At 45.8% G+C, this 24801-nt stretch overlaps 1 protein-coding gene across 1 annotated transcript in view; it reads right to left on the reverse strand.

Moving 5' to 3' along the window:
- The window catches only part of FAM131A (family with sequence similarity 131 member A), a 79300-nt gene that overhangs the window by 29428 nt on the left and 25071 nt on the right, over positions 1–24801 (reverse strand). Inside the window, exon 2 of the mRNA XM_084842086.1 lies at positions 15278–15417. Within this exon, the coding sequence (XP_084698212.1) occupies positions 15278–15417 (140 nt within the window). The remainder of the gene's footprint in view (positions 1–15277; positions 15418–24801) is intronic.

Raw genomic sequence — 24801 nt, forward strand, 5'->3', positions numbered from 1 at the left:
AACATTGTTCAGGAGGCAGCAACGAAATCCATCCCAAAGAAAAAGAAATGCAAGAAAGCCAAGTGGCTGTCTGATGAGGCTTTACAAGTAGCTGAGGAAAGAAGGGAAGCAAAAAGCAAGGGAGAAAGGGGAAGATATACCCAACTGAATGCAGAGTTCCAGACAATAGCAAGGAGAGACAAGAAGGCCTTCTTAAATGAACAATGCAAAGAAATCGAGGAAAACAACAGAATGGGAAAGACTAGAGATCTCTTCAAGAAAATCGGAGATCTCAAGAGAACGTTTTGTGCAAAGATGGGCATGATAAAGGACAAAGAAGGCAGGGACCTAACAGAAGCAGATGAGATTAAGAAGAGGTGGAAAGAATACACAGAAGAACTATACAGGAAAGATCTGAATGTCCCTGATAGCCATGATAGTGCGGTCACTGAACTTGAGCCGGACATCCTAGAGAGTGAAGTCAAGTGGGCCTTAGGAAGCATTATTAACAACAAAGCTAGCGGAGATGACAGTATTCCAGCTGAGCTATTTAAAATCCTAAAAGATGATGCTGTTAAAGTGCTGCATTCAGTATGCCAACAAATTTGGAACACTCAACAATGGCCGCAAGACTGAAAAAGGTCAGTTTACATTCCAATTCCAAAGAAGGGCAATGCTAAAGAGTGTTCAAACTACCGCACAATTGCACTCATTTCACATGCCAGCGAGGTGATGCTCAAAATCCTACAAGCTAGGCTTCAGCAGTATGCAAACCGAGAACTACCGGAAGTACAAGCTGGGTTTCGAAGAGGCAGAGGAACTAGAGATCAAATCGCCAACATTCGCTGCATCATGGAGAAAGCAAGAGAATTCCAGAAAAAGGTCTATTTCTGCTTCATTGACTACGCTAAAGCCTTTGATTGTGTGGATCACAACAAACTGTGGCAAATTCTTAAAGTGATGGGAGTACCAGACCACCTTACCTGTCTTCTGAGAAACCTGTACGAGGGTCAAGAAGCAACAGTAAGAACCAGACATGGAACAACTGAGTGGTTCAAAATTGGGAAAGGAGTACGACAAGGCTGCATATTGTCACCCTGCTTATTTAACTTATATGCAGAGTACATCATGAGAAATGCCAGGTTGGATGAATCACAGGTCGGAATTAAGATTGCCGGGAGAATTATCAACAACCTCCGATATGCAGATGATACCACCCTAATGGCAGAAAGCGAAGAGGATCTAAAGAGCCTCTTGTTGAGGGTGAAAGAGGAGAGTGCAAAAGCTGGTTTGAAACTCAACATTAAAAAAACGAAGATCATGGCATCCAGCCCCATCACTTCCTGGCATATAGAAGGGGAAGAAATGGAAGCAGTGACAGATTTTACTTTCTTGGGCTCCAAGATCACCGCAGACGGTGAATGTAGCCATGAAATTAAAGGACGCTTGCTCCTTGGGAGGAAAGCTATGGAAACCTAGACAGCATAGTAAGAAGCAGAGACATCACCTTGCCGACAAAGGTCCATCTAATCAAAGCTATGGTTTTCCCAGTAGTAATGTATGGCTGTGAGAGCTGGACTATAAGGAAGGCTGAGCGCCGAAGAATTGATGCTTTCGAACTGTGGTGCTGGAGAAGACTCTTACGAGTCCCCTGGACTGCAAGGAGGTCAAATCAGTCCATCCTAAAGGAAATCAACCCTGAGTGCTCATTGGAAGGACAGATACTGAAACTGAAGCTCAAATATTTTGGCCACCTAATGAAAAGAGAAAACTCTCTGGAAAAGACCCTGATGCTGGGAAAGACTGAAGGCAAAAGGAGAAGGGGACGGCAGAGGATGAGATGGCTAGATAGCATCAGCGATGCAATGAATATGAACTTGAGCACACTCCGGGAGAGAGCGGAGGACAGGAAGGCCTGGTGTGCTATGGTCCATGGGGTCACGAAGAGTCGGACACGACTGAACAACAACAACAACTATCTTGTACCTTAGGCAAGGGCCTCTATTGCCCCTTCCTAGTTACGCAACTGTGGTAGTGACAGGTGCATGACATCACTACCAGGTGCAGGACATCACTCCATTCTATCCTTCCACGCGTTATGAATTACTTGCAAATGTGCTTAAATTTTCACTATTTTCCCTCTTTTGTTTGGTTTGTTTGTTTTGCTCATAGGCTCTGGTGTTGCCCTCTCCAGCAGCACTTATCTGGCTCAACAAGGCTATCCACAGCAGCAAAAGCAGTCTGCCCCCTTCTCACAGTTATATGGATTTCAGAGAAGATGACAGAGCTGGCAGACAATTCATAGGGAAAAAAAGAGTTGCTGGAATAAAACAGAGATGGCATGGAATTACAGTGCCGACTGGCTGTGCTCAGTTAAATTGTGTGTGTCAATCAATCTTTTCCTGCAGCACCAAAAACAGATTAGATGCCCGTGTGTGTCTCACACACACACACACACACACACACACAGTGAAAGAGAGAGAGAGAGACTGTACATGCATAAGATTTCAGTGGGTTCCAGGTGCAATGGCATCTCATGTGACGCATACACAAGTTTATTATTATCATTCCTTCTACTTCCAATTTTCATAGCTAAGTGCCATTGCTTACGTAGTCAAAACGACACCCCCCATGCACAAGTAGGCTCAGGGAAACCCAAAGATTCACAGAAGTACAAAAAAATCTTTAGCAGAAAACCCCAAAGCGGTGAAAACCCCCAAACACCCTAGTGACGACTGAATGTACTCAGGGGTCCCCTAATGCTTACTGATTGACTGGGGGAAAATTGAAAACCAGGTGGGAGTGGGAAGTGGAATGCCACGGAAAAGGCTACAGCTGGCTGGCACACCGAACATGAGCGCCCCCAAACATGAGCGCCCCCAAACATGAGCGCCCCCAAACATGAGCGCCCCATGCTTCAATGTTTTGTTCCAGGTCCCACTTTTGTTTAATAACATCAGTGCATATGGCGCCTTAAGCAAAAATGACAGCTCTCTGGCCCCAAGGAGATTACAGTGTAAAACTTTGACAAAAGAGAAGACAACAGAAAAAGCAGCAGGGATTGCGAGGGATTCCATAAAATGTTCATGGGCTGCTGAACAAGTTTGAATAGTAAGCTCTGAACTGGAGGTGTTTTCCTCTCGCCATATAAGCAGCACCCTTATTTATTTATTTATTTATTTATTTATTACATTTATATCCCGCCTTTTTTCCTCCAAGGAACTCAAGGCGGTGTACATACTCCTCCTCCTCTCCATTTTATCCTCACAACAACAACCCTGTGAGGTGGGTTGGGCTGAGAGTCTGTGACTGGCCCAAAGTCACCCAGTGAGCTTCCATGGCCGAGTGGGGACTAGAACCCGGATCTCCCGACTCCCAGTCCAGCACTCTAGCCACTACACCACACTGACCAGAATGAGATGCAAAAAATGGGGGCAACTGTACTGCAAGGAGACAAAGATGGACACACACACACTCCCAACATCTCAATCAGAGCAGATACAGAGGCCTGAAAACAGTCCAGCACCCTGCCACTACAAAGGGTTGTTAGACCTGATGTGTGGGTAGCAGGAAAGAGATGAGACACATGGTGTCTCTACCAGACAAGCTGCTGGTCCCTGGGAAAGACAGGCAGCTGGATAGAATGCACAAATCGCTGCCATGATTTTATTGGAGCCCGCAAAAGAAGGAAGCAAGTTTGCAGTGTGTGGCAGACCGATCAGTAACAATGGGAGGGAAAATAGGAAGTGTGATAATGGATAATGCTTTAGCCATTAAAGCAACTTAACACACAGGTACAACTACCCTGGCAATCTCCCCACATGGCGTGGCACCAACTCTCACATTTGCCTACAATGGTGCAGAGGAAACAGCAAGAATGAAGGTTCAGCTCTCGCTGAACATGATGGAAACCACCCCCAGCTGGGAAGAACGGCTGAAGGCTTAAATCTTGTGGAGCCAGGGGATGGGCCAGCTGCAAACCCATAAGAGAGGAACGTCTTCATGAGCCACAGTGACAGACCAGAATGAGATGCAAAAAATGGGGGCAACTGTACTGCAAGGAGACAAAGATGGACACACACACACTCCCAACATCTCAATCAGAGCAGATACAGAGGCCTGAAAACATTGGAGCCGTTATCATATTAAAATATGTCTTTGAGTTCCTTTGCCACTCTATAAGGTAACCAAGACACAGACCCCACCCAGGACAGTCTGTGCAGATAGAGATGTGCTTTGTACTCAACAGGACAGTCCTTGCTGATAGTGATGTGCTTTGTGTTCAATGGCTCCTGCTTAGTTTTATGGAACAAAGCAAATGGGCTGCATTCTGGGGACATTGTTGATGGGCAGAGGTAACAAAACTTGCTCCCTGATCTAAACAGTGATGTCAGGGGGCTCTGCAATACATGGAGTCACCCCCTCTCCCCACACCATCTGTTATTTTGATGGCATGTTGCCATACCACTTTTCAATATACAACATAGTTTACGGTTCTCATCCCATTAAATCCCTCTGACAACAGCTACTGAATTCCACTAAGGGACAGACGAGACCAGCCTTGCCCTACCTGGTGCCCTCCAGATGTGTTGGGACTACAGCTCCCATAACCCCACAACCAGCACAGCTTTTGCAAAAAGCAGATGCAGGGAGGTCAAATCGGAGCAGGAGTGCTGGGGAGAGGGATTTAACCCTTTCACCCCATGCCATTTGAAAAAACATGCATGTTTCTTCTAACCAGGGCAAATGGCAACTTGAAGGAGGGGGGACTTTTCTTCAAGTTTCTATTTGCCCCAGTTAGAAAAAAACATATGCACACAACAGTAACTTGTTGAGGTTGGGGAGTTTTTCAATGAAAAAATGGTGCAGGGGGAAATGGCTTAAAACCCACTACTCTATGTGTCACAGTCCTGATTCAAATATCCTTCCCACTGTTGTTTATTTGCAAAAAATTTAAGAGACCGGAGAGCTATTCATGCGTCTCCACCATCATGTCCAGTTTAATGGTTAATGATTTTATGGAGATTTGAACCTGGGCCTTCAAGCTGGAGCTCTAACACATATATACACACACTCAACACTTCTTCTAATCCACAACAAAGGCTACTGTTTGCAAAGGCTACTGTTTGCACCCAGAGGCCATCTCACGCATGCAAGATTTAGGATTTTAGGCCTGTGACAGAATGATGGTGGGAGGGGGGGGGGCGTTTAGACAGCCATGTGTATTACTTTAGTTGTGAAGCACACAAGGAACATTTCTCCCCTCCCCTCCCTGCCAGTCCATGCATCACAACTGGTACTACATTCCTAATATGTTGGAGCAAAAAACACGAAACAAAACAAAAACCTATTTGTCAACCCTGATTAAAAGAAAGAAAGAAAGAAAGAAAAATACTCTGAGCACGTGCAGTTTTGCATTTTAAACTCATTTAAATCACAGCACTATCATGATGAGTATTGGAATAACATGGGGTTTGCTTCCGCTGCCCTGCTGCTAAACACATTTTCTCGGCAATAAGCATTGTTTTGTTGCAGAAAAGGTTAATACATTTTAAAAGGAATAAATAATAGAAATGAACATCTGTAATGATGTACATGCCCAGCCACCTGCCCTCTAACTCTAAAATGTTTAAAGCTAAGAAGGAAGGATGCTGAGGGGAGCAGCATCAGGCCCTGGTTTCCCAATGTCTCCATCGCCAGCTGCTCTCTGGATGGTCATATGGCCGGGGGAGCCAGGGGGAGCGGGGCTTCGGCCCAAGGTCCAGGCTTTGCTGCACGTGCACCACTGCCCGCAGGCTGCAGCACAACAGGCAACTCTGGAGAGCAGGTGGGCCTGCAAAGGCTCAGGCAACAGGTTCTCTGCCTGGAGGTGGGATGTTGCAGGGAAAGCATGCAGGAGTTACTATAAGCATGCTACCTGGATACCCCTCCCTCAGACACACATATACATAACAGTTTTGCGGGGGGGGGGATGTGAAATAGCAGCACTGGGTGCCTATTTCCACAGCTGCAGACACATTGCATGTCAATTTAATTTCCGAGTCCTCTCTCTCTTCGTGCCACAGAAAGCCTTTAAGAGACAAGCCCCAAGCCACGGCTAAAAGGCAGAAGTGACCCCCCCCCCCCCACGATTCTTACCTAGCCCTTTCTGGCTTCCTCCCTCCCTGCCGGAAGCAGCCCCAGCGGCCGGCAGCCAGGGGCTTCTTTGGAAGCGGTTTCTGGACTTGTAGCTTGCAACAAGGTGTATTTCCATGGCAACGAGTCACCATGGTCTGATTTCTCCCAGGATACAGGCCCGGCTTTGTACTGACGTCAGTGCAGCAGCATGGGAGGTACTACAAAGTAGGGAACCCTGCAGGCCGTGGCAGGAGCTGGGCTGCGGAGGAAGAGTGCCAAGGGGCCAAGACCTGACTCCCCGTGAGGTGATATATCTGTGTCTGGGCTCTACCACTTCAGACTGCTCACATGGTTGAGGGCCCCTCCATCCTGGGGAAAAAAGTTTCAAATTGCAGCAGGGTCTCAGACAGGCGGTCCCTTCGTTTCAGCTACTACCTCAGAGGTGGGCAACCTTCTTTCTGTTGAAAGCCGCATGGCAGTGAGCGGGACTCAGCCCTCTTTCTATCCCTCTCTTTTCTCTCCCTTTCCGCCACCCCCCTTTTCTCTCTGTCCCTTTTCCTTCCGACCCGTGGGCTGCCAAGCAGGGGTGGACGAGAATTTCATTTCAGTTGGCAAATTGTCCGAACTTGCTCCGTTTGCAATACCAAACATGAACTTGAGCAAGAGCGCCATTCTTGGGTAAAGTTTGCGTTTCCCAAACTTGCGTTTGCATTCAAAAGTGCACATCTGCGGTAGTGGCATCTTGTGGTAGCAGATTCCATAGTTCAACCGGCTAGTGCATCTGTGTCATACTTTAAAACGTTATGAGGGGGCTGAGGGATTCTTGCTTGGAACTATAAAAAAGAAATATCTTCACATGGCTTTCCACTGCTCCCCCCTCCCCCAGCTTCTCAGACTTCCTAGAATGCATTCTCCCATGGCTATTCCAGGAAGCACACTGGCCAGGAGAAGCTGCCGATAGAGTACCTAAGAGCTGGACATCTTCATCTTAGGGGGTGAAACTGCCAGCTCTCAGATGTTCCACAAACGGCCTCCCCAGCTAGCATGCTGGCTTCCTGGAGTGCCCATGGGAAGACATCACATCATGACATCTTCCTGTGGGTATTCCTGGAACATAGGAAGCTGGAACATAGGAAGTGGAACGGGAGCGCATTTTTTTAAAAAAGTGTTTGCACATTCCTGAACTTGCAATTGCATTCGAAAAGCACTTTAAAAATGCACATTTTGAAATGCACATTTAAAAAATTCATTTACATGCTTTAGTTAATGGCGGGAAAAGTGCACACTTCTGAAAAATGTGCATAGACAGGTACACTTTTCCCATTCGGGCAAACCGAAGAACAGGTCATGAATAAAAATGGAAACAAGCCGAATCGAGCGAAGTTCAGAAAATTTTGGTGAACTGTAACATCCCTACTGTCAGGGAAGGGACAGATGGCTCATGCCGGAGGTCTGAATTGATCATATGCAGAAGGCTTTTGAAATTAGATTGGGGGCTAAATACAATTAGGACAAGAGTCTGATGCAGCTCCAGGGCTGCAGGTTGCCAACCCCTGGACTGCCTGATCCATTTAACTGGCAATGGCTGGAACTGAACCAGAGATCTTCTGCGTGCAAAGCATGTATACAACCACTAAGAGCACAATCCTATGCATGTTTAGACAAGGCTGGCTGGGGCATGCTGGGAGTTGTAGGCCTCTTTTCTGTCTAAACATGCATAGGATTGTGCCCTAAACTACTCCGAAGAACATGTATGGAGAAAGTGAGCACATGAACCCCACAGACTCGCTTTCAGCAGTGCGTGAAATGCTGCGCTAAGGGATCAGCTCAACCACCCTTCTCCGTGCACGTGTGTGGGCGACATTGCTTATTATTTTTATATATTTATTACTTTAAAAATAATTACAGTCATTGTATGCTGGAATCACCACTTGCTATTTTCGTTGTCGTATTTCACTTGTTGTTTACATTTTAATTATTTTATTCTTTTAGCATTGCTAGCCGCCCCCTCTCTGCATACACAATACTTGCACTGAAGGGCAGGATATACATTTGCAAAGAAACAAAAAAAATATTTCTATTGTGCCTGTTTAAGTCCTAAGGGAACACTCACGGTGACTCACATCACAATGAACAGTAAAAACAATCCAAACAATAACCATAGAACTATTAAAATAGAATATTAATGCAGCAGTAGAGAAAACATTAAAACAATAGAGAACCAAACTTCCCTCATCCTAAATTCAAGGAACAGATAGACCCAAACACCAGGCGGCAAAACACTGGTAGGGAGGGGAAAACTACCAAACTTCTCGGGGCAGGGAGATCCACTGATTTTATTGCTGATTTTCACTTAAAAATGCCCAGCATTATTTACAACATTCTGACAACCAGCACAACATTCTGGTTTTAACACAAAACACTAGGGCAACTGGCCTGGAGGGGTTAGGGGTTGAGGGGAGGTAAACCGACAGCTGAAAGAATGCAAGGCCTTTGCTTCCTAATTCAGCATTTTGCCACATCCTTTTAGGCTACTCTGCAGATCAGGCAACATTTGCTGGCCAAAGAGAAAAATGTCTCAAGCCCAACCCTGGGCAAAACACTGCCATCTTCCAAACAGACTGCTTAAATACCACTGGAGTCAAGGAGATGCAGGCAGCCCAACTGAACAGGATTACAGCTTTAGAGCCTAATCCATGGCATTTGGTGGAACATATTCCCAGGTCAGTGCGTGCCTGGGAATGCAACCTTTGCATTTTATTCTGGTGCCTTCTGGAAAATCACCCACCCGCCTGTGCTCAAAGCCATCATCACCGGGAAAACAATAACAAAAAAGAAGGGCTGTATCTGCCATTTTCTGGCACGCAGCACCTGTGTAGCTGTTTGTTTGTGTTGCCATGGCACCAAGAGCAGTTGATGAAAGATCCGGGCTTGCTTGTTCTGGGCCTTCAAATACACAAGCAGCTCTTTGCCACCGACAGCTCCCCTAGGATGCTGGCTGGGCCCATCTAAGAAGCAGAACCGGCCCAATCCATAGGGCCAAAGCAAGCAACCGGCCAGGGTAGCAAAATTCCAGGGACACCTGCTTCAGCTGTGCAACTGACTTGGAGCAAAGAGAGGCACAGCTTGAGGTTTTGGAAGAGGCACCGAGAGGCAGCACAGCTGCAAACAGCTCTTATGACCTCGCTTGCATTCCAGGGCACACCATAGAGAGCTGAATGATCCTCACCGGCCACCTGGAGCATAGAGACAGCTGTGAAGGGGCTGGGGGTGTTGGATTAAAGCCACGGCAGACATTAACAATAAAAATGAGAAAGCAGTCCCCCAGTCAAACCCTGGTTCATTTAGGGTGCTGCTGTGATGCTGCTTGGCATACGGGATGACACAACAGAGGGTGGCAAAAAATCACTTTGCCTGGGTCAGCAAAAAACAGCAACGCTTGGGCTAGAAACCCGAAGATGACTGCAAAAGACCCCACACAGCAGAAAGCCTAATGGAGAAGGTGGAGGAAGCATTGGGGACAACAGGAAGAAAGATGAAAGAGAAAGACATTACAGCATAGACAGCAGGTACACAGTACTGCGAAAAGAGCCACAGGTGGTACCGTGTAGTGATATAATCCCTGCCCTGCTGTGTGAGCCGTCCCGCTTTCCTTCCAGACAAGTTGAAACACCTGCCCAGTCCTCTGCAGAGATTTATCAGCACAGCCCACCAGCCCTAGGACATCAAGTGACACTTAAACCATTTACCTCTTGACTAGGAGGCACCTTCATTTTAAATAACTGGCCCTCTTCCATTTTCTGTGCCACAGAGAAGTGACACATTCCAGATTTTAAAAAGAAGTACATGGAGGGGGAGCAGGTCAAATTCCATGCTAGGGATCGCTAGAAAATAAAACTGCCAATTGTTAGAAATGGGCAACAACGCTTGTTAATTGTTTGGGCCCCTAGGAGGTGATAGTTGTGATCATCTTTCTGTCCCTGCTGACTAACCCTCTCTCTGGTAAATAACGGGGTTAACTTGCTTAACCTGTCTTTAATTGCCCCTTTTCTGCTCCTATATCTTGACCACTTTCTTTATCTCACTTCCTCCCTTTTTTCTCTTCCGTCTGCAATGAGGTGTTTTTATTTTCCAGCAGCTGAGAAGACCGCGTATGTTTCTTTTTTACCTTGAATAAAGTTTTTTATCCATCTTTTTCACCTTGGCTATAAGTCTTAACAGATGGTTTATTGCAACTGCTATCTGCAAATTTATCAAACTACTTCCCAGTATTTGCACACCATAATGCAAAATGCAAATCTATGGCACAACCACACTCAGAATACCGTATACAATTTTTAGTTGCTGCATCTCAAAAAGGGTATTGTGGAGCTGGGAAAGGAGAAGAAAAAGGCAATCGAAATGATCAGGGGACTGGAGCAATTCCCCTATGAGAAAAGGTTACAACCTTTGGGACTATTTAGCTTAGAAAAAAAGGTGAGTAAAAGTAGTGGTGGGGCAAGGACATGATAGGGGTGTATAAAATTATGCATGGTGTGTAGAAAGTGGTTAGGGAGCAGGTTTTCTCCTTTTTTCATAATACTAGAACCCAGTGTCATCCCATGAAGCTGAATTGCTTTTTGGAAAACGTGTATCATTGCCTTTAATTTGTTTTCTCTGTATTGCTAATGGTGGCTGCAGTAGTCCTGAAAAATCTGTTTAAGGTTCACTAGAACATGCCAGTTTATGGGTACATCTGTTAGAAAAGTCCCTGGACCTGAACAGTTAGAAATTCAGGAAAAATAAGAGGAAATATGTCTTCACACAGCACATTGTTAAAACTTTGGAATTCACTTCTAAAAGATGTGACAATAGTTGCCAGTGTTGAAGACTTTAAGGGGGCAGTATAAGATGTTGAACTGCAGACCGGAAGGTCGGCAGGACAGCAGTTCGAGACCCGAGTGCTGCGTGACGGAGTGAGCTCCCGTCTTCACTCCTAGCTCCTGCCAACCTAGCAGTTCGAAAGCAAGAAATTGCAAGTAGATAAATAGGTACCGCCTCGGCGGGAAAGGTAACAGCATTCCGTGCACCTTGGTGTTTAGTCATGCCAGCCACATGACCACGGAAGCGTCTTCGGACAGCGCTGGCTCTTCAGCTTAGAAACGGGAATGAGCACCGCACCCTAGAGTCGGACACGACTAGTTGGGGACACCTTTGCCTTTTTATTCAAATCCATGGAGGATAAGGCTATCAATGGCTACTAGTCATAATGGCTGTATGCTCCCTCCAAGAGCAGAGGTAGTATGCATGTGAATTACCAGTTACTGGGGAACATGAATGTTATTGCACTCATGTCCTGCTTGTAGGCTTCCCAGAAGGCATCTGGCTGGTCACTATGGGAAACAAGGATGCTGGATTAGACAGACCTTCGATCTGATCTAGCACGGCTCTTATGTTTTTACGTTTACTTGATGTCAATTGTGCCATTGTTTCTCATTGCTGCTCAGTCTTTCAGGATTCCTGATTAGAACGATATTCCTCAGCTTAAAAATTCCTTTCCCCACCCCCACTTCCCACTTTAAACATAGTCTACCTTCTGCCCACTTACTACTTGGTGTGATAATCTGTGGTTCAGGGCAAATGATTATGCTGAAGCTAAGATGGTCTGGGTTTGGTCAGTCACTGGATGGGAGATCTCCAAAGAACTCCAATATATGCTCCCTTGAGTTGTAACAGAGAGAAGGGAAAGTAGAAGGTACTGGACTAGACAAACCAATCATCTGACCTGGTGATCTGCAGACAATCACAGGTGATCACACCTGCCTCTGTGCTATGAAAAACTGGCTGGATAGCATCACTGATGCAATGAATATGAACTTGAGCACGCTCCGGGAGAGAGCGGAGGACAGGAAGGCCTGGCATGCTATGGTCCATGGGGTCACGAAAAGTCGGACACCACTTAACGACTGAACAACAACAAAAGCTGCCGTTCAAGGCATAGCAGTAGGCCAGTCAGGAGTTTCTTTTGGTCAGCTGGCAATCCTTCATGCTTCCTGGCTCCCTTCTGAGCAAGGCTTTGGAAATATCATAATTCTGGCCAGGCCAAGTCAAGAACCCGCTGTTCGACTTATTAGCCATTTAGTTAGAATGCTAGGAGCAGTGACCACCTGGGGCTAGGTAATTGACTTAATCCCAGTGTTTGAAAGAAGGCCTCCCCCGGAGTGGGTAAAAACCATGGTTTTCCCAGTAGTAATGTACGGCTGTGTGAGCTGGACTATAAGGAAGGCTGAGCGCCGAAGAATTGATGCTTTCGAACTGTGGTGCTGGAGAAGACTCTTACAAGTCCCCTGGACTGCAAGGAGGTCAAATCAGTCAATCCTAAAGGAAATCAACCCTGAGTGCTCATTGGAAGGACAGATACTGAAGCTGAAGCTGAAATATTTTGGCCACCTAATGCGAAGAGAAAACTCTCTGGAAAAGACCCTGATGCTGGGAAAGACTGAAGGCAAAAGGAGAAGGGGACGGCAGAGGATGAGATGGCTAGATAGTATCACCGAAGCAATGAATATGAACTTGAGCACACTCCGGGAGAGAGCGCAGGACAGGAAGGCCTGGCGTGCTATGGTCCATGGGGTCATGAAGAGTCGGACACGACTGAACAACAATGTCAGACAGGGACAGCTCACAGGGAATAGGAAATACAAGATGAGAGATGGGATTCTTTCACAGTCTGATCTTCAACAGCTGGCTGCACTGGGGAGAATGGCAGCCTTTTCTTCCTGACAGATGCTCTGCACCTTTGACAGCTGTATAACAAGGGCAGAAACAAAATGGAAAAGGTATTCAACAGGTATAGTTTTGCCCATCATTGCATCTCCAGTCTGGGTAATGCTGCACCTGCTGAACTGTCAGCTTAAGATGCCCGTTCTTAAAAGAGCAGATACTATGCCAGGAAAAAAGGTGGGAGCCTCATGCCATTGGCTCATCAAATAGGAATCTTGGAAGGGATTGCCATGACAGCCAAGGCTAGTGCTCCCTTCTCTCCTTATTAATCACACACACACACACACACACACACACACACACACGGGGCATTTGGCTGAGTATGGAGCAAAACTACACACATATTCTCCTCCTGTTACCCTCACCCACATCTTCCTCCACTCACTTGGTTGCTTCCCCTGGGACAACCTTTTTTTCAAATCAATTTTTATAGTGAGTTTCAACAAAAGAAACAAAAACATAACAAAACCAAAAAAATAAAAATATAACATACTCTAAAGCCCTCAGTTTCAAATAAAATAATATTTTAGGAGGAAAAAAAGGAAAAAAAGAATAGAAGAGATACACCTGGGACAACCTTTAGGTTGTAGTACCTTCTCAAGTCTGTTGTGTGTGTTACTCTAGAAAACATCTTGGGACATTGAGGGTAGGCACTATAGAAATGCTAAATAATGACAGCATTATTTATAGTCCAGATGGGCTGGGTTTCTTGTGATCTGCTGCAGATCTCTACCCTAAGCACCACATCTCACTTCCAGCTCACTCCAACCTCAGGAGCTGATCATTGGATATTGGGATGCAGGCCAGGTGGCCAGTTATGTATCCCAGAAATAGTGAAAGCTTCCAGTGGAGAATTCCTCAAAGGCATCATCTCGAGGATGACAGGATTGTTTGGGAGCTGAAGTATCTGTCTGGAAGGTTTGCCTTTAATCCCAGATTGGGTTTATGTGGCAGGGTTGTGGATGTTTAGTATAGATAAACGAACATGCACTCTGCATGTGCTCCGGGTCATTACTGTTCAATAGGAACCCCGGACACTGCCTCAGAGCCAGTCAGACTATTGGCCATGCTGACTGGGAATGATGGGAGTTGCAATCCAACACATCCAACAAGAGGGCACAAGGTTAGAGAAGGCTGGTCTACACTGACTTGCTGAAATGGCTGGGTGACCAGCCAGATGAGTGATTAATAAATTTAATAAAAAATAAAACAAATAAAATGGTCACATTGCATCAAAGGGAATCCCACCCACCCCAAACCAATGATGTTTTGACCTGAGCACAGACCAAATCAGAGTCACTTGCAGATGATCTTCATATTCAATGTTGGAAGGAAAGGAAAGGAAGGAAAAACACTACCCCTGCTTCCCGCTCTCTTCCCCTACCCTTTCTCTCCTCCCGCCCTCCCCGTGAACCGTGTCAAACTTTAGGCAGTAACCCCCTTGGGGCTGGAACTTGTACTCTGTAAAGTGCCATGCACATTGGCAGAGCTATATAAATAAAATAATAAAGCATAACCTTGGCAGATATCTTCCTCGGGGAGGGTTTATCTATAGCTACTGTCAATTTTTCTTCCTTTCTTTTTCTCATTTTTCCAATCTTACATTCAGTCCATCGCAATCTTTCAGAATTTTCCCCATCTGAAGTTGAGCATTTTTCCAATCCTAAATGTGTATGCATTTTAATGTGCATTTCTCCTAATGCATTCATTTTATACAAAATTTTGCCTAATACATAATTTCCCTTAATATATGCATTTTTGTGTACACTTTCCCCTAATATGCACATTTTTGTATGCATTTTTTGATTGGAGAGCAACATTGCAAAATTTGAAGAAGTGCAAATTTCAAAGGATAACTGAGTTTCAGTTTGCATATTTGTCCGAACATGCAAAGTTAGGTAAGTTCGCATGAAAATGCGAACTGAACAAATTTCTCCCCCATTCCTACCTGTAGCTCAGTGGCAGAGAAAATGCCCTGCCTGGTGAAGGCCTCAGGCTCAATTCCCTGCTTCTCTGCCTGAAAGTATCTCAAGGAGTGGTAGGTAAAAAGACTCCCTGACTGAGACCTTGGAGAACCATTGCCAGTTAGAGTAGACCAGGGTGGGGAACCAATGGCCCTACAACTCCCATCATCCCTCTCCATTGGCCATGCTGGCTGGGGCTGATAGGAGATGGAGGACCATAAGTTCTCCACTCCTGGAGAAGACAACAGTAGACTAGTTGGAACATCAGTATGACTCAGTATAAGACAGCCTCATGGGTTTATGAGTCCCTCCTTCCCCCCCCATGCCACATAAGAGAACAGAAACATCCCATCATGCACCAGCCTGCCCTTAGCTCCACGCACAATAGAGTGCAGCACTGACACTTTCTTTGCAAGGGCCTGCAAGCCTAGAAGCAGAACGATTAAAACGGGCACCTCGAGAGAGTCCTGGCTGTCCACAGAGCTTTGGCGAACCAGCCTGCGCACCAGTGAGGTCCGGGTGTGGCCCAGGGGTGAGAGGGCAGGCAGGGACTTCACCTCGTTCCACTCCACGTGCAAAGTAGTGTCCACAGCCACTGCAGGGGAGAGCAGAGAGTGAGATCAACCTCTGGGGGCAACAAGAAGGAGCGAGCAAAGCTGGGTGGCTCCCTTCTGCCCTCGCTTAGCGGAAGATCATGCCTATTCATCATGATGGCTGTATGCACTGTCCAGGTACAGAGGCCATATGCCACTGCATACCAGCTGCTGGGGAGCAATGCCCCCAAAGGGCTATTGCTTTCGTGTCCTGCTTGTGGTTTTCCCAGAGGCATCTGGTTGCCTTCGATTTCAATGATCCATCTCATTTTCATCCCATCCCTTCCTCCAAGGAGTTCAGAGCAGCACACGTGGTTCTGCTGTACCTTTCCCCACCCCAATTTTTTATTGTCACAACAAGCCCATGAGGCAGGCTAGGCTGCAAGAAAGTCACTGGCCCCAGGATACCTGGGGAGCTTCATGGCTGAGGGGAGGATGGGAAGAACTCCATGGTCTTAGTCCAACACTCTAACTGCTATACCACACTTACAGTTCTGACAGAAAGCATGCCGATCAAAGATTGAGGGATGAATGTTCTTCTCTCCCACTTCCCATGCGCCTGGGCAAGCATGCACAGAGAGAAAAGCCATGCCTATCAAAGACTGAGGAGCTGTGACGAATTTTCTTCTCTCCTCCTACCCCATGTGCATGCACACACAGAGAGAAAGAGAAAATGCCAATCAAAGATTGAGGAGCAGTGTTGAATTTTTTTCCCTCCCCCTTGCCATGCGCACACAGACACAGACACAGAAAAAGATATGCCAATGAAAGATTAAGGAAAAATTGTCTATTTTCTTCTCTCTCCCTCCCCATACGCACGTGTGCACACACAGGGAGTATAGGCATGCCTATCAAAGATTGAGAAATGGTGGTGTAGTTTATTCTGCCTCCCCCTCCCTATGTGCATGTGCAGACACACACACACACACACTTATTTATTTATAAGATAGACTAACGACAGAGAAATTTCAAAATATATTTATAGCTAAACATTTCCGTTTCCGCCCTCAACAGTAGCTGTGATGTTATACACAAGCGCGCACACAAATGCACACAGGGGTCCTCTTTCTCCCCCTCTCCTCCATTATTAGCTTGCTTGAAAGCTGCTGCTTCTAGGAACAGAGGGGGGGGGTATGCCCCCACACTTCTCTTCCCTGCCTCCCCCCCCCCTCCGCTGCCTTCACCTGCCCGGGGGACGAGAAATTAGGCTTCATCTCTCTTCCATCATACTGCTGCATTGCTGTTCCTACTCATATTTCTTCCCTGGGGCTTTCCAAAGGAGCCCTACAGTTGCTGGCTGCAAGGGGCTCTGTTCCAGGAAGGCGTCCAGACTTCAGGGGCTGTTAATGGAGCTGCTTGGGAGATGAGCAGCACAATAAAGGAGAGGAAAAAGCTTTCCTGACCATCCGCCTCTCCTAGGCAAGCAAAAGCCTTGACCAGCCCCAGGTTCCCCCTGGACTCAAGGCCAGTAGATATCTTCAGCAAGTGGTAACACTTTTTGGCAAGTCCTGCATTTAGAACAGAGGCAGGCAACTTTGGGGGTCTGAGGGCCATTTTCATCCCTGCAGACACTCCCCCCGCCCACGCACATACACAGGCTGCACTCTGTGGGGTCTTCACAAAAAAATACCCCCCATGAGCTCTTTGCTGCCAAAATTCAGCTGCAAACAATTACAGAGTGCTAAAAAGGATAAAGTTTAGCTTGTTCTTTTCTAAATTTTAGAAAAACAGCATCTTAGGGAGAAGGCTAGGCTGAATCTTCTCTGGTCAGTTTTCTATGTTCAGGGATTGTTGGGTTTTTGTTTTGTTTTGTTTTTTGGTGGGGGAGCTTTCAAACATGCAGCAATATCCACACACAGAGAGACACACTCACTCCATGCCTGAAATACATCCCAGGAAAAAAAAGTTTCCCACTTGATTGTACTAAAGATATACATTGGCTCTTGGGAAAGTAGCTAATACCTGCAGGAGTTTCCAGCAACTGCTGGGGCTCTCCTCAGCAAAAGAATCAATGTAGATCCCTACACCCTCCCTAAGGCCTTCCAGCTTTGTGTCTTGCTATTCCAGCCAGGGATACAGTACATGAAGTTATTTCATTTAACCTCACAGCAACCTCACAAGGTAGGTTAGACTAAGGAATATTGCCTTGCTCTGAGAAGGTCACCCTGTAAGCCACCTTGGGAAAGGATTTTCCCCCAAGACTTCCACATGGAGACTCAATACTCTACTAGCCATTGCCAACAGGGTTTTCTGGGGCCAGTACATTTTATATGGATTGGTTCCTCTGTTCCATCCATAATCTATTGGCAAGAGCTTCTGCTTATTTATGTGTGTGTGTGTATGTATGTGTGTGTATATATATATATATATATATATATTGTGTGTGTGAGGGGACTTATTATTAGATAAGGTGGATGGGTGGTCTTTCGTCTTTATTTTATGTGTTGGCGGGACAAGCAATGCACTTCAAAACTGGAGCCACAAATGCATGATGCCAGCCATCTTTTTTCCGTACACTGCATTTGAGGCTGCAGTTTTGACGTGCGCAGCAGCACCACTGCCAAACTGCAGCTTCCTGCAGAAACCAATCTATCCTATGGCCATCTAGCCTCTGACCAGTGGCCATGGGATTGTGCCCTAAGTCACTGAGTATGGTCAAGTGTGGGTTGTCGTTGAGGCGTGGGTTGTCGTTGACTATGGGTTATCGTGTTATCTGAACCCAGTGCGTTTTCAGCAGGGTGGTTTGTCAACCAACTTGAACAACCCAACAACAAACCATGAAAAATAAGCTACCCTGCGTGGTTAACAAGCCACCCTATGGAAAATGCGCTGGGTTCAGACAGCATGATAACCCACGTTTCAACGACAACCCATGGCTCAATCACAACCAAACTCAACCATTAGGTGTGGCTTATTGTGTTGTGCAAAGTTGGTATCTGTGAGAGAGAAGCCAAGCGAGCTGCAGTACAGATCTCATATTTTTCCAATGTTGTTTATGAGTGAACTGCAGCCAGAGTACAACTACTTTGACACAATCCTGCATTGTTAACTATGGAATTTTCTATGACATGATGCAGAGATGGCCACTGATGTGAGGGTCGTAGAATCATAGAATAGTAGGGTTGGAAGGGGCTTATAACACCATTGAGTCCAACCCTCTGCCTAATGCAGGAATCCAAGTCAGAGCATTCCTGACAAGTGGCTGTCCAGCTTCATCTTGAATGTCCCCAGTGTGGGACGGCCCACAACCTCCCTAGGTAATTGGTTCCATAGTTGTATTGCTCTAATAGTCAGGAAGTTTTTCCTGATGTTCAGCCGGAATCTGGCTTCCTGTAACTTGAACCCATGATTCCGTGTCCCGCATTCTGGGATGATGGAGAAGAGATCCTGGCCTTCCTCTCTGTGACAACCTTTCGAGTACTTGAAGAGCATTATCCTATCTCCCCTCAGTCTTCTTTTCTCAAGGCTAAACATGCCCAGTTCTTTCAGTTTCTCCTCATAGGGCTTTGTCTCCAGTCCCCTGATCATCTTTGTTGCCCTCCTCTGAACCCTTTCCAGTTTGTGTACATCCGTCTTAAAGTGTGGCACCCAGAACTGGACACAGTATTCAAGATGAGGCCTAACCAGTGCTGTGTAGAGGATCTAGCACTTCACAGGATTTGGAAGCTATACTTCTGTTAATGCAGGCCAAAATAGCATTTGCCTTTTCTGCAGCCACATCACATTGTTGGCTCATGTTCATCTTGTAATCTACAACAATTCCAAGTTCCTTCTCGCTTGTTGTATTGTTGAGCCTTGTATCCCCCCATCTTCTAACTGTGGTTTTGGTTTCTTTTTCCTAGGTGCAGAACTTGGCATTTATCCCTATTAAATGTCATTCTGTTGTTTTCTGCCCAGTGCTCCAGTCTACCAAGATCACTTTGAATTTTGTTTTTGTCTTCCAGGGTATTAGCTATCCCGCCCAATTTTGTGTCATCTGCAAATCTGATAAGCATTACTTGCACCTCCTAATCCAAGTCATTAATAAAAATGTTGAAGAGCACTGGGCCCAGGACTGAGCCCTGTGGTATCCTGCTTGTTACCTCTCCCCAGTTTGAGAAGATCCCACTGATAAGCACTCTTTGAATCTGATTATGTAGCAGATTGTGGGTCCACCTGACAGTTGTTTGATCTAGCCCACTTTTAGCTAGTTTGCTGAAGGATATCATGAGGCGCTTTGTTGAAAACTTTGCTGAAGTCGAGGTATATTACGTCCACAGCATTCCCACAGTCCACAAGGGAGGTTACCTGATCAAAAAATGAGATCAGATTGGTTTGGTAGGATTTGTTCTTGACAAATCCATGTTGGCTTCGAGTAATCACTGCATTCCCCTTCATGGATCGCTGCCTTGTTGTGGCGAAGGGGCTTGCATAACTCAGTGAAGCCATAAGCTATGCCATGCAGGACAGGTCATGGCGGAGAGTTCTGACAAAATGTGGTCCACTGGAGTAGGAAATGGCAACCCACTCCAGTATTCCTGCCAAGAAAAGCCTATGGAATGTATCACAAGGCTAAAAGAGATGACGCCGGAAGATGAGCCCCTCAGGTCAGAGGGTGTCCAATGTACTACTGGGGAAGAGCAGAGGGAATTTCCAAGTAGTGCCAGAAAGAGTGAAGCGGCTGGGTCAAAGCCAAAAGGACACTCAGCTGTGGATGTGTCTGGTGGTGAAAAGAAAATCTGATGCTGTAAAGAACAATATTGTTTAGGAACCTGGAATGTAAGATGAATGAATCAAGGTAAGTTGGAGGTGGTCAAACATGAGATGGCAAGATTGAACATCGACATCTTGGGAATCAGCAAACTAAAATGGACAAGCATGGGCGAATTTAATTCAGGTGACCATTGTATCTACTACTGTGGGCAAGAATCCCTTAGAAGAAATGGAGTAGCACTCATAGTCAACAAAAGGGTGGGAAAAGCAGTACTGGGGTACAATCTCAAAAACGATAGAATGATCTCAGTACGAATCCAAGGCAAACCATTCAACATCACAGTAATTCAAGTCTATGCCCCAACCACTGAGGCTGAAGAAGCTGAGGTTGATCGGTTCTATGAAGACCTACAACACCTTCTAGAACTAACACCAAAAAAAGATGTCCTCTTCATCATAGGGGATTGGAATGCTAAAGGAGGAAGTCAAGAAATCACCGGGATAACAGGCAAGCATGGCCTTGGTGTACAAAATGAAGCAGGACAAAGGCTAATAGAGTTTTGCCAAGAGAACATGCTGATCATAGCAAACATGCTTTTCTAACAGCACAAGAGGCGACTCTACACATGGACATCACCAGATGGTCAATATCGAAATCAGATTGATTATGTCCTTTGCAGCCAAAGATGGAGCAGCTCTATACAGTCAGTCAAAACAAGACCTGGAGCTGACTGTGGCTCAGATCATGAGCTTCTTATTGCAAAATTTCGGCTTAAATTGAAGAACGTAGGGAAAACCACTAAACCATTCAGGTATGACCTAAATCATATTCCTGATGAATATACAGTGGAGGTGAGGAATAGATTTCAGGGATTAGAACTGATAGACAGAGTGCCTAAGGAACTATGGATGGAGGTCTGTAACATTGTTCAGGAGGCAGCAACTAAATCCATCCCAAAGAAAAAGGAATGCAAGAAAGCCAAGTGGCTGTCTGATGAGGCTTTACAAGTAGCTGAGGAAAGAAGGGAAGCAAAAAGCAATGTGTATTTCTTCTTCATTGACTATGCTAAAGCCTTTGATTGTGCGGATCACAACAAAATGTGGCAAATTCTTAAAGAGATGGGAGTACCAGTCCACCTTACCTGTCTCCTGAGAAACCTGTACGAGGGTCAAGAAGCAACAGTAAGAACCAGACATGGAACAACCGATTGGTTCAAAATTGGGAAAGGAGTACGACAAGGCTGCATATTGTCGCCCTGCTTATTTAATTTATATGCAGAGTTGTTGTTGTTGTTTATTCGTATTCATGGACCAGCCCATGCCAGAGCTTCCTGTTGGCCATCGCCACCCCCAGCTCCCCCAAGGTCGAGTCCGTCACCTCCAGAATATCATCCCTCCACCTTGCCCTTGGTTGGCTCCTCTTCCTTTTGCCTTCCACTTTCCCTAGCATCAGCATCTTCTCCAGGCTATCCTGTCTTCTCATGATGTGGCCAAAGTACTTCAGTTTTGCCTTTAATATCCTTCCCTCAAGTGAGCAGTTTGGCTTGATTTCCTGGAGTATGGACTGGTTTGATCTTCTTGCAGTCCAAGGCACTCTCAGAATTTTCCTCCAGCACCACAGTTCAAAAGCATCTATCTTCCTTCGCTCAGCCTTCCTTATGGTCCAGCTCTTGCAGCCATAGGTTACTATGGGGAATACCATTGCTTTAACTATGCGGACCTTTGCTGTCAGTGTGATGTCTCTGCTCTTCACTATTTTATCAAGATTTGTCATCCCTCTCCTCCCAAGAAGTAAACGTCTTCTGATTTCCTGGCTGCAGTCAGCGTCTGCAGTAATCTTTGCACCTAGAACGACAAAGTATGTCACTGCCTCCACGTTTTCTCCCTCTATTTGCCAGTTATCAATCAAGCTGGTTGCCATAATCTTGGTTTTTTTGAGGTTTAACTGCAACCCAGCTTTTTCATGTTCTTCTTTCACCTTCATCATGAGGTTCCTCAGCTCCTCCTCACTTTCGGCCATCAAAATCATCTGCATATTGGAGATTGTTAATGTTTCTTCCAGCAATTTTAACTCCAGCCTTGGCTTCATCAAGCCCAGCACGTCGCATGAAGTGTTCTGCATACAGGTTGAATAGGTAGGGTGAGAGTATACAACCCTGCCGTACTCCTTTCCCAACCTTAAACCAGTCCATTGTTCCATGGTCTGTTCTTACCGTTGCTACTTGGTTGTTATACAGATTCCTCAGGAGGCAGACAAGATGACTTGGTATCCCCATCCCACCAAGACCTTGCCACAATTTGTGATGATCCACACAGTCAAAGGCTTTTAAAAAAAAGGTAAAGGTGTCCCCAACCAGTTGTGTCCGACTCTAGGGTGCGGTGCTCATCCCCGTTTCTAAGCCGAAGAGCCAGCGCTGTCCGAAGACGCTTCCGTGGTCATGTGGCCGGCATGACTGAACACCGAGGTGCACGGAACGCTGTTACCTTTCCCGCTGAGGCGGTACCTATTTAAAAAAAAAAAAGGTAAAGGTGTCCCCAACCAGTCGTGTCCGACTCTAGGGTGCGGTGCTCATCCCCGTTTCTAAGCCGAAGAGCCAGCGCTGTCCGAAGACGCTTCCGTGGTCATGTGGCCGGCATGACTGAACACCAAGGTGCACGAAACGCTGTTACCTTTCCCGCCGAGGCGGTACCTATTTATCTACTTGCAATTTCTTGCTTTCGAACTGCTAGGTTGGCAGGAGCTGGGACTGAAGACGGGAGCTCACTCCGTCACTCAGCACTCGGGTCTCGAACTGCTGACCTGCCGACCTTCCAGTCTGCAGTTCAGCATCTTAACCACTAATAGATGTTTTTCTGAAACTCCCTGGCTTTCTCCATGATCCAGCGGATATTGGCAATTTGGTCTCTAGTTCCTCTGCCTTTTCTAAACCCAGCTTGTACATCTGGCAATTCTTGTTCCATGAATTGCTGGAGTCTACCTTGCAAGATCTTGTGCATTACCTTACTGGCATGTGAAATAAGTGCCACTGTTCGATAGTTTGAACATTCTTTGGTGCTTCCCTTTTTTGGTTTGGGGATATAGGTTGATTTTTTCCAATCTGTTGGCCATTCTTGTGTTTTCCAAATTTTCTGGCATATGGCATGCATCACCTTGACAGCATCATCTTGCAAGATTTTAAACAGTTCAGCTGGGATACCATCGTCTCCTGCTGCCTTGTTATTAGCAATGCTTCTTAAGGCTCATTCAACCTCACTCTTCAGGATGTCTGGCTCTAGCTCACTGACCACACCGTCAAATCTATCCCCGATATTATTATCCTTCCTATACAGATCTTCCGTATATTCTTGCCACCTTTTCTTGATCTCTTCTGCTTCTGTTAGGTCCTTGCCAACTTTGTTTTTGATCATACCCATTTTTGCCTGGAATTTACCTCCGATGTTTCTAATTTTCTGGAAGAGGTCTCTTGTCCTTCCTCTTCTATTATCTTCTTCCGCTTCCGCACATTGCTTGTTTAAAAATAATTCCTTATCTCTTCTGGCTAACCTCTGGAATTTTGCTTTTAATTGGGCATATCTCCCCCTATCACTGTTGCCTTTTGCTTTCCTACTTTCTTGGGCTGCTTCCAGTGTCTCAGCAGACACTTGCCTTTTTGGTTTTCTTTTTCTTTGGGACGTTTTTTGTTGCCGCCTCCTGAACAATGTTGCAAACTTCTGTCCATAGTTCTTCCGGGACCCTAACTACTAAATCTAGTCCCTTAAATCTATTCTTCACCTCCACTGCATATTCATGAGGAATATTCGTGAGCTCATATCTAACTGCTCTGTGGGTCTTCCCTATTCTCTTTAGTCTGATTCTAAATTGTGCAATAAGAAGTTTGTGATCTGAACTACAATCAGCTCCAGGTCTTGTTTTTACCAACTGCATAGATGTCCATCACCTTTGGCTACAAAGGATGTAGTCAATCTGATTTCAGTGTCGACCATCTGGTGAAGTCCATGTATAAAGCCATCTTTTAGGTTGTTGGAAGAGAGTGTTTGTTATGCACAGTGAGTTGTCTTGGCAAAATTCTATCAGCCTATGTCCCGCTTCATTTTGTTCTCCCAGACCATGCTTGCCTGTAATTCCAGGAGTCGTTTGACTACCTACCTTAGCATTCCAGTCTCCTGTAATGAAAATAACATCTTTTTTTGGCGTACTATCCAGTAGGTGGAGATCCTCATAGAACTGATCTACTTCTGCTTCTTCAGCCTCTGTGGTTGGGGCGTATATTTGGATCACTGTGATGTTAAATGGCTTACCCTGAATTTGAATTGAGATCATTCTGTCATTTTTTGGATTGTATCCAAGCACTGCTTTAGCCACTTTATTATTAATTATGAAGGCTACTCCATTTCTTCTGTGGACCTCTTGTCCACAGTAGTAGATCTGGTGGTCATTTGATGTGAAGTGGCCCATTCCAGTCCATTTCAGTTCACTGACACCCAAAATGTCTATATTTAATCTTGACATCTCCCCAGTAACCACATCCAATTTGCCCTGGCTCATAGATCTTACATTCCAGGTTCCTATGGTGTGTTGAACTTTAGAACATCGGATTCGTCATTCAGTACCAGCACCATTGGCTGCTAGCCGTCCTTTCGGCTTTGAGCTAGCTGCGTCATCACATCTGGGGCTAGTTGAACTTATCCTCTGT

The sequence above is a fragment of the Heloderma suspectum genome, chromosome 3 (assembly GCF_057233095.1).
Source record: "Heloderma suspectum isolate Gila_16-S chromosome 3, 16-S_ref, whole genome shotgun sequence".
Taxonomy (NCBI): domain Eukaryota; kingdom Metazoa; phylum Chordata; class Lepidosauria; order Squamata; family Helodermatidae; genus Heloderma; species Heloderma suspectum.